The 10,942-nt window shown below is 41.9% G+C and overlaps 1 protein-coding gene across 2 annotated transcripts; it reads left to right on the top strand.

Annotated features, from left to right (window-relative positions):
- Positions 1-194: 194 nt before the first annotated feature.
- On the top strand, positions 195-10,313 carry LIG4 (DNA ligase 4). 2 transcript variants are annotated; one of them, XM_073887422.1, is made up of 2 exons: positions 195-271; positions 6,522-10,313. In XM_073887422.1, the coding sequence occupies exon 2, from the start codon at positions 6,550-6,552 to the stop codon at positions 9,283-9,285; it is 2,736 nt and encodes a 911-aa protein (XP_073743523.1). In that variant the 5' UTR covers positions 195-271; positions 6,522-6,549; the 3' UTR covers positions 9,286-10,313. The 2 variants fall into 2 exon arrangements, with proteins under 2 accessions (XP_073743523.1, XP_025730399.1); XM_025874614.2 differs by lacking the exon at positions 195-271 and adding an exon at positions 2,742-3,171.
- The last annotated feature ends 629 nt before the right edge of the window (positions 10,314-10,942 follow it).

Here is a 10,942-nt window from a genome sequence, read left to right as displayed (position 1 = left end):
TCGGTGTCGCCGGCAAATCTCCCCGCCGGCGCCCACATCACCTGCTCTCCTCTCCGCCTTCCTCCGCGAAGTGGGAACCCGACACGCCCTCCGGGGCATGCGCACAAACCGCAGTCGGGGGAGGGGGGGGGGGTCCCCGCGACGGTGGCCCGCAGGGACAAGATACCTTGGCGCCTGGTCCCCAGCGTGCTGGAGCTCGCTGTAGGCTGCCGGGTGGTTTCTGCGCCGGGGGCCCCTGGAGGCCTTCCGCCCCTCCTCCGAGGTCCCCAGGGTGAGTGTTGGTAACGCACCAGATTTCCCTTCGGGACACAGCTCTAAGCGTGCACACAAATAAGTATTAATTACATAGGAAAGCGTGTCTGCCTAATAGAATTATGAGGGTATTAGAGTGTGTTTCCACTAAGTACTTAAAAGGCGTGCATAACTCATTTTGTTTCTGTTTTCTCCCAACCCTGCCCTCTCCTGCCTCTATCAGAGGCCTGAACCTGGGGAGATTTAGAGAAAAAGAAGGCAAAATTATCTTACTTTTGCAAATTTTACAAAAGCACAAGACCAGTGGAACATTCCTAGAGCCCAGGTGCTGGGAAGTGGCCACACAAATGGGCCCTTGAAGCTGGTGTTTTGTTAGATTCACTGTCTTTTTCTTTTTTAAGATTTTATTTATTTATTTTGAGAGAAAGCACAAGTGGGGCGAGGGGCAGAGGGAGAGGGAAAGAGAAAGAATCTCAAGCAGACTCCCTGCAGAGCATGGAGCCTAACTCAGGGCTCCACCTCACCACCCTGAGATCATGACCTGAGCTGAAATCAAGAGTCGGAGGCTTAACCGACTGAGGCACCCAGGCACCCCTCATTATCATCACTATCAACCCCCCTGGGCACCAGGTTGTACTAAATTGTTTTTCTACAAATGTCTGTCCCCCTCCCTCATTCACTCCCTATTCTCTGTACCCTATTTTATACATATACAAAGGATATTTCATATTTACAAACAAACAGACAAACATGTATCCTCCATCAGATGGAGAGCTCTAGGTCATAAGCTCTTGATAATAGCTTCTTGTTGTTTGTTGCCTAATAAATGCCAGGCACTAAGGTAGACTCTTTACATAAATAAACTAATAATCACAGCAATTCTAGAAGATACTTAATGAAAAACCTCTGATTATCTTTGAACCAAGCATTAGAAAGGCTAAAATATTCTGGTAAATTGGAGATGAAGATTTGAATTAATTTGGAGTTTGGTTTCATAATCCATGGTTCTTCTCATATCAAAAATATAAAGTACAAACTCTGACATTGTAGGAGCTCGGTAGATGCTGAACAAGGTGCAAATGTGCACAGACAAATGCCTTTCATAAGATGGGCAACTGTGGGGGGTCCTTTACTAACACTGTTGGGTGTTACTCCAAAACAAATTGATAATTAAGTTGAATAGTAGGTAGAGAAATTACCATCACAAGAGTATCATGTGACTTTAAAACTTCATAGCTAATTTCAGAGAAATATTTGGATAACTTAGGTGAATTAGACATACAAGGAAATTCATTGAATGTTGTTGGGCTAGAAGGAGCCCTAAGTCTTGCTCTACTACAAACTAATACTGTGAATTAAATAAGTGTCAGTTTTGTAAAATGAGATTTTTGTACACTAAGTGCTCCTAAGGGCGCTTAACAGCTCTAAAATGTTCTCAGAGTCTGTTGCAGCAAAATACCACTTTCTTAAAATACCACATCTTAAAACAACAGTATTTTATGCTAAGAGGAAATAATTATAAAAGCTGTTTCCCCCATCGTCATGGATAATTTCTCAATTCTCCATGAAAGAAAACAAACCATAACAAAACACTGGTAGAAATCAACAGCTCCTGGAACAGAAGGACTAATTTTGTTTTCATCTCAATCTTGAATACCTAGCACAATTACTGTATTGGTGCTGAATAAAGGTTTGCCAAATAATTTTATTTTGAATCCTTGAACGGACGCTTAGCAGTCCATAGTTGATTTCTGGGCATGCAACTCTTTATGTCTGTATTAAGAATGATATATTATGTGTTTTATGAATTATGTATTTCTGTATTAAGAGATAAGAACTCACGTCAAAGTTGTACCATTGTGAGAAACAAACAGGGAAGGACAGCCTTAGGCAATTTTGCAAGAGCCTATTTTTCCATTTAAAGTAAACAGCAGATGTTTTGGGAGGGAAGATGCCCTTTTCAATCCTGGGCATTTTCACAACCAACCAGTGAGATGAGTGTTGGTACCCCTGTTTACAGAGAACAGAACTCTATGATTCTGTCACTTGCTAGTGAGCAGGCCTAGCAGAGAGAGGACTAGGTTCATGGTCCAAGTAAGGAGCTAGTACACAAAGTACTCTCGGTTCTTGCTCAGAGAGGAAATCCACTCTCATGGGTCAACCACTTGCAAAGAGCACCTGCTGCTTCGGGAGGCTAACGGGAGTTGTGTTTCTAGTCACACTGTTACCAGGACTCCCTGGAGTCCTCCGCAGCCTTGCAAGGCGCGCCTCTGCCCATCGCGAGCGTCACTGCGCCTGCGCACATCATCCCTATGCCATCACGGCCTGGGGCTGCGACTGCGGCCGCGCACGTCATCTTCATGATGTCGGGGCCTCCCTGGCCTTCAGTGGCGATTGCGTATGCGCCCGGAGCAGCTGGCGGAACAGGTCCTCGGGCGGCGGCTTCCGGTTTGGTGACCGCACCTGCGGCTCCGCTTCTGGTAGGACGTTTGTGCGGCGGCGCGGCTGGGGAGGGGCCTCGGAGGCCACGGGGCGAGCCTGAGGGCAAGTCCGGGCAGGCGGAGGCCGGGCCAGCGTGACCGGGGCGGAATCCCTGGTCTTCTCAGTCCGGCGAACGCTTCTGGTCTTGAAAGTCGGTTTTTCGTGTTTCGGGACAAAACGTCTTTCAGTCCCTCCGCCCCTCCCGGCGTCCCAGGGGCGGGGCACGGGCCACCTTGGCGGCGGCGCTGCGTTAGAAGGCGGGCCTCGGGCGCGGGGTTCTTGATCTAGACCTCCGCTGCTGGACTCGGGCGAGGGCGCTGCCGTTCGTTGGCGTCTGCCTCCCAGAGACTGTTGGCTGCTGTGATGGCGTGGTTACAGACGTTCTGATTGCGGGGACCCCTCCTCCCCAAGCCGGTGGGGACCCTCGGGCCCAAGGAGGTAACGGGATCTTCCCCCGCGGCGGGGATTCACCCGGGATCCGTGGCGGGTTTCCTTGCGGTGGGGGTGGGGGGCGGAGGAGTGGTGTGGACCCCCCCGGTGGTGGTGCAGGCGTGTTTCGGTGGAGTCGGACAGAGATACTGGAGCCTTAGTTCTCTTCTTCTGTTTCGTCTTTGGTCAGCCTCCCGGCTCCCACCGCCTTCTGGCCTTTTCCTTACGCAAATTCCTTTCTGCTGAGATTCTCCCTGATTGTCACAAGTGCTGCGGGAGGGAGGCTACTGTAAACCCTTCGTCTCTTAGGGAAGCGCATCATCTCGTCAGGGGGTGCAGGGAGGAAACTTAAGTTGTCCCAGTCACTTTCTCTCCAATAAAATACCTCTGAATCATCATATTCACGGAATCATCATATTCACCTTGCTAGGACGTTTTGTTGTGTCACTTTAGGACAATATAGGCAGCAGCTGAATAGACGATGAGTCATTACTCTATGCTAATTGTATTCATTCTCTTGAGTGTTTTGCTTATTTTTACCAAAGAGTAAAGCGTACCCCTCCTCTATTTCCTTAATATTTTGTAATACTTATATTTTAAATATTACTTGCATCAACAAGCATTATGGTACTAAATTAACCAAGGATTTGCTAACTGCCAAGTATTGTGTTAAGCACCTTGTGTAAATATCTGAGGTCATCCTCATCTTACCTTCTACAGTTATTAGCCCCATTTTAGACTTCTGGAAACTGACTCTTAGAGAAATTATGTGGTTGCCCCATGTCACACAGCTATTAAGTGTTGAGTCCACAGTTGAACTCATATTTATTGGACTCTAGAGCCTGAACCCTAACCACAAACTGTTTTGTTTTTTCACAAATCAAAAACATCAGCTAACAAGCTCAGAATCCAGAAAATAAAATTACAGAATGTTTAAAAGGAAATCCCTTTATGTTTGATGTTTAAAGGAAATCCTAATATTTGACCTTTTTTATACAATTTTAATTTATTTTTATTTTCTTGTACAGTTTGACAGTTGATCTTAGCCAAAAGGCCGAGAGGCGATTTTCCTGTACAATTTTAATGAGCAAAAATTTTCAGTCTATTCATTTTATACTAATTTTGGAACCCTTGTTATATTTATAGCAGTTTTGGCATACATGTGCAACCTAGATTTCAGTGTTGTTATAAAGTAATTTGAGTCTTTGCCTGGAACTTGCTGAGGGAAACTGAGACCAAGTGGAACATTCAGATAGATCAGAAACTGTATACCCATCTTGAACATTCCAAGAAGTATTTCTTAACATTCTTTGTTTTATGTACATACTGTATGTGATTTGTAAACATAACAGTATATACCATAATGTACTGACTTGAGAGAGAGCATGTTTTGAGAGGTAAACAGTGAACGTGTATAACCAGGTGGTTCAGTCAGTTATGCAAATGAGACAGAGGAAGCAGTTACTGTATTCAAAGAGAAAAGTCTCAGGAAAGTGCTCTCTCATGGGTTTGTCTCTTGGTCTAACTGACTCCATGGAAGTTGAGTTTCCTTTGTCAGGCATTAGACTGAGAAGTGTGGCCTTTTTCCCGAAAGGCCACCAAGTGGCTGTTGCGAAACTTTCCCAGTGCAGTCATAGCTGCTAAATGTTTTTGACGGAACTGAATCCCGCGAGGCTCACTGTGGCGGGGAGTGGGGGTGGTGTATGACCAGCCCCTGGCCTTTCCTAGTGTGTTTCTCCAGGAACTCAACTCTAGGTGCTCAGTAATTCATTCCACAAACAAACCTACTACATGCCCAGGCGCTCCTGGCCTCCGGAGACTGGCAGTGTGGAAACCGTGGTACCATGACCAGCAGTTGGATTTCTTGTGCCAGCTGTCCGGTAGTGCGGCCTTGTGCTCGTAGTGTGTGGCTGTCCTGTTTGCTGCCGTGGGCAATCTCATGGTCTCTGAGGCTACAGTGGATCTCCCTGCTCTCTAGGCGACACAGGGATGTGCCAGGAGGTGTCTGAAACCTCCTGGTTTAAATCCGTTAAAGAAAACTTTAACAAGATCGGACACGGTTTATATTCCTGGAATGCACATTTTTACTCGAAGTCTTTTTTGGAAAAGTTAGTTGATTTTAATGTTACGTAGTTTAAATCATATAATAGCTCTGATATCTTATAGATTCTAATAGAATTTGCTGGGGCGCCTGGGTGGCTCAGTTGGTTAAGCATCTGACTCCTGATTTTGGCTCAGGTCATGATCTCAGGGTGTGAGATGGAGCCCCGTGTCGGGCTCTGCACTGGGCATGGAGCCTGTTTAAGATTCTCTCTCTCTCCCACTCCCTCTACCCCTACCCCCTCTAAAAAATTTGCATGAATATTTAAGACTTCAAAGAAGTTTCACACTTGGGACCACTTTAGGAAACAGTCTAGACCCTAACCCAGCAAGGTACCTGTTATTTCCTCTCTGACTTTAGAAGATGCTTCAGTGAAAAGTTCTGCCTCATGATATTTTACTTTTGTTAAAACACAGCATTTTATAATTAGTTCCCATTATATCCCCTTTCTCTTTACAGAACGTATGCTCTCTTAAGGCAGAAACATACTGTGTTTGCCCATAGTATGGTGCCTGGCACATACAGTCAGTGAATTGTTGGGGGCAAATGGCATGTGAATATGAACAAACAAGTGTACTAATGAGTTTAAGTTTATAAAGCTATTAAGTAACTATGATAAAATAGAGTTAAAAGAGGTAGGTCAAGTAAGGATTTCCTGGGGAGGGTATTTTGAGTGGGGTTTTGAACACGAGTGATTTGGCATAGCTAGCAGTGAAGTGAAAGTAAACGCAGACGTGGGCTTTGTTTACCTTTTTTTTTTTTTTTTTTTGGTGAACTCCTACCTATGTAAGAGTTCAAACTTCCTGCAAAGCCGAGTTTCAATTCAGTGATTTGTTAAAAACGTCTGTTTCTGATGCTGTATGGTACTCTGACAGAAAAGGAGGAGAAATGTAAGTCAGAAGCCCAGAAAAGAAATGAATTGAGCCTTGTTTTTCTGTTGTTATTCCTTTGCACGATGAGCTAAATAAGGAATGGAATCATTAATTCAACTGAAGTTAGAATTTAGGGAGAAAGACAGAGTGGTCAATTTCAGTATTGTAAATGTAGCAAGAAGGGCTGGTGATACTTTTGATAATAAATACTAAATGGGATTGAAGTTTAAATGTAGAGATTGAAAAGAGACATAATTTCTAGCACTAATTCATTTTCATTTAGCAAACATTGACCACGAACGAGGCACTCTCTTTAAGGGCTTTACGTGAACTATTTAGTTGAATTTTGTCCCTTATTGAAAGTTATTCTCTTTTTGCCTTATTAGTTAAACCAGAGGATTGACCACCACCTCCATGGCTGCCTCACAGACTTCGCAAACTGTTGCATCTCACGTTCCTTTTGCAGACTTGTGTTCAACTTTAGAACGAATACAGAGAAGTAGAGGACGTGCAGAAAAAATCAGACACTTCAGGGAATTTTTAGATTCTTGGAGAAGATTTCACGATGCCCTTCATAAGAACCAAACGGATGTCAGGGACTCCTTTTATCCAGCAATGAGACTTATTCTTCCTCAGCTAGAAAGAGAGAGAATGGCCTACGGAATCAAAGAAACTATGCTTGCTAAACTTTATATCGAATTGCTTAATTTACCTAAAGACGGAAAAGACGCCCTTAAACTTTTAAATTATAGAACGCCCACCGGGCCTCGTGGAGATGCCGGAGACTTTGCAACAATTGCATATTTTGTGTTGAAACCAAGGTGCTTGCAGAAAGGAAGTTTAACCATACAGCAGGTAAATGACATTTTAGACTCAATTGCCAGCAATAATTCTGCCAGAAGAAAGGACCTAATAAAGAAGAGTCTTCTTCAGCTAATAAGTCAGAGTTCAGCGCTGGAACAAAAGTGGCTTATACGGATGATTGTAAAGGACTTAAAACTTGGTTTCAGTGAGCAGTCTGTATTTTCTGTTTTCCATAATGATGCTGTCGAGTTGCATAATGTCACCACAGATCTGGAGAAAGTCTGTAGGCAACTGCATGATCCTTCCATAGGACTCAGTGACATTTCCATCACTTTATTCTCTGCCTTCAAACCAATGCTGGCTGCTATGGCAGATACTGAGCAAATCGAGAAGGCCATGAAACACCAGAGTTTCTACATTGAAACCAAGCTAGACGGTGAGCGTATGCAGATGCACAAACAGGGGGATGCGTATCAGTACTTCTCCCGAAATGGTTTTAACTATACGGATCAGTTCGGCAATTCTCCCCGGGAAGGTTCTCTCACACCGTTCATTCACAGTGCATTTAAAACGGACGTACAGATCTGTATCCTGGATGGAGAGATGATGGCCTTCAATCCTAACACACAGACTTTTATGCAAAAGGGGAATAAGTTTGATATCAAAAGAATGGTGGAGGATTCTGATCTGCAAACTTGTTATTGTGTGTTTGATGTACTGATGGTTAATAATAAAAAGCTGGGACATGAGATCCTGAAAAAGAGGTATGAAATTCTTACTAGTGTTTTTACACCAGTACCAGGTAGAATAGAAATGGTGCAAAAAACACAAGCTCATACTCAGAAAGAAGTGATCGACGCTTTGAATGAAGCCATAGATAAAAGGGAAGAGGGAATCATGATAAAACAGCCTCTGTCTATTTACAAGCCAGACAAAAGAGGCGAAGGATGGTTGAAAATTAAACCAGAGTACGTGGATGGGCTGATGGATGAGCTGGACATCTTAATTGTCGGGGGCTACTGGGGTAAAGGTTCTCGAGGTGGGATGATGTCTCATTTTTTGTGTGCTGTAGCAGAGAAGCCTCCTCCTGGTGAAAAACCGTCAGCGTTTCATACTCTGTGTCGTGTCGGTTCGGGTTATACCATGAAAGAGCTGTACGATCTGGGTTTGAAATTGGCCCAACATTGGAAGCCTTTTCATAGAAAAGCTCCACCAAGCAGCATTTTGTGTGGAACAGAGAAGCCTGAGGTGTACATCGAGCCTTGTCATTCTGTCATTGTTCAAGTTAAGGCCACAGAGATCGTCCCCAGCGATATGTATAAAACTGGCTGCACACTGCGTTTTCCACGAATCGAGAAGATAAGAGAAGACAAAGAGTGGCACGAATGCACCACCCTGGATGACTTAGAACAGCTTCGTGGGAAAGCATCGGGAAAGCTTGCGTCCAAACACCTTTACGTTGGTGGTGATGAAGAACCACGGGAGAAGAAGAGGAAGGCTGCCCCGAAGGTGAAGAAAGTTATTGGAATTATCGAGCACTTAAAAGCACCCAACCTTTCCAATGTAAACAAAATTTCTAATATATTTGAAGATGTGGAGTTCTGTGTCATGAGCGGAACAGACAGCCATCCGAAGCCTGATCTGGAGAACAGAATTGCAGAATTTGGTGGTTATATAGTACAAAATCCAGGCCCAGACACATACTGCGTGATTGCAGGGTCTGAGAACATTAGAGTGAAAAACATAATTTCTTCGAATAAACATGATGTTGTCAAGCCCGAGTGGCTGTTGGAGTGTTTTAAGACCAAAAGCTGCGTGCCGTGGCAGCCTCGCTTTATGATTCATATGTGCCCATCAACAAAGGAACATTTTGCCCGTGAATATGACTGTTATGGTGACAGTTATTTTGTTGATACAGATTTGAACCTACTGAAGGAAGTGTTCTCAGGGATTAAAAATTCCAGCGCACAAACTCCTGGAGAAATGGCTTCTGTGATTGCTAATTTAGAGTATCGGTATTCCTGGGACCGTTCCCCTCTCAGTATGTTTCGACACCACATTGTTTATTTGGACTTGTATGCTGTTATTAATGACTTGAGTACCAAAATCGAGGGAACGAGATTAGCTGTTACAGCTCTGGAGCTTCGATTTCATGGAGCCAAAGTAGTTTCTCGTTTAGCTCAGGGAGTGTCTCATGTAATCATTGGGGAGGATCAGAGCCGTGTTGCAGATTTAAAAGCTTTTCGAAGAACTCTTAAGAGAAAGTTTAAAATCCTGCAACAAGATTGGGTAACTGATTCAATAGACAAGCATGAGTTGCAGGAGGAAAATCTATATTTGGTTTAAAGCTAGCTTTTCTAGTGAGGAAAGCCTCATTGTAACAGGTGGTCATGATAAAATATTAAACTACATTTTATTTTTATCCCTTAAAATTTATGATTAAACAGATTATTAGATATAGAAAAACAATAATTTTAACTTTTGAGATAGATAAGATACTGAATGGACCAAGACCAAGAAAGAAAAAATTCTTTTAGAGGTGTAGTATTTAATGACTTTTAAAACCAAGATGAAATAAATAGTTTAAAGAAGAGACATTTATATAATATCCCTGTAGAAATCGAGAATTTTGACTCAAGTATTAATCAAATACATTCAGAAGCTTTTAGAGTCATTAAAAGCATTGATCTAAGTGGATTTTCTGAGGTCAAAATTTTAATAGTTTTTATCTAGTAAAAGCATTGCAAGAAAGAAGCAGAATTGTTACAATTGGACTTGTAAAAAAAAATATGTCTTTTAAATTGAAGGCTAAAATTCTTTGAAGTGTGAAATGTAAACAAATTTATTTTTTAAGGTTAAGGGCAAGCTCATGAATAAGACCTTGTTAATGATGTCATTAGGTAAATTAGGAGAAGTAACTTAAAATTAGATGAATATAATTAAAAGAAACTTACAGTTTTAAAAGTACTTGGCCCACATTTATTTTTTTTCTACAACAGAGCATGTTTTAAAGAGAGTGTTTTTATGTGAACTGTACTCCAGAATAAATCGTATTCACAAAGAGTGATTTTCCTAGATGTAATCCATCGAGTCCATGTCAAGATGGCATGTGTTGTAACTTCCGTTACAGAGAGATAAATTGCTCTATTTAAAATGATTTTTATCTTTAGATTATTTAAACTCAATATGTATAATATGTATTATGTCTGGATTTATATACCAAATTTTAGAATAGTCTTTCATTTTGAAAAATATGTTTTCATGACATCTTTGCAATACTTGAAATATGGTACCCAAGGAATTATTATTATTATTATTTGTAAGTAATTTGAAATTTTATTGAAACAGTGCAACAAATGTTATATTTCTTAATTTAAATAAAATATTTAATATACTATTAAAAGTTATGATGTATTTATTTTAAAACAATAATAGTTATTTCAGTCAGATATTATTGGTATCAATATAATTTTTGACCGATTCAAATCAGTTTCCTATTGGAGGTCCTTTGTATTTCATATTACTGAATGAACCTTATTAAAAATGTAAACTTGTGGGGCGTCCTGGTGGCTCAGTTGTTAAGCGTCTGCCTTCGGCTCAGGTCATGATCCTGGGGTCCTGGGATCGACCCCCGTCGGCTCCTTGCTCCGCGGGGAACCTGCTTCTCCCTCTGCCTCTGCTCCTCTCCTTGCTTGTGTGCTCTCTCACACTCTCTCTCAAATAAATAAAATCTTTACAAAAAATTTTAAACATATATTTTTATAACACCTATTGAGAAAAACTACAAAACAGATACCAGTAAGCGTAATAGGGGAGAAAAGTACATAATTTTACCACCAAAGATAGTAACATTCACTACTTTAGGTTATTGGTAGTAAGGAAAGTGCAAAATACATTATTTACAGTGTAACAGGTAGGTATAAAACTGTAATGCTTTATTTGATCAGCTTTTCTCAATGGGAGAATTTACAGGTCACTAAAGTAGACCTACATCACTTTAAAT

Source organism: Callorhinus ursinus, unplaced genomic scaffold, assembly GCF_003265705.2.
Source record: "Callorhinus ursinus isolate GAN/ISIS: 27379988/994484 unplaced genomic scaffold, GSC_fseal_2.0 scaffold79, whole genome shotgun sequence".
Classification (NCBI taxonomy): Eukaryota; Metazoa; Chordata; class Mammalia; order Carnivora; family Otariidae; genus Callorhinus; species Callorhinus ursinus.
The sequence above is the reverse complement of the archived record's forward strand: the minus strand, read 5'-3'. Positions and strand labels throughout refer to the sequence as shown.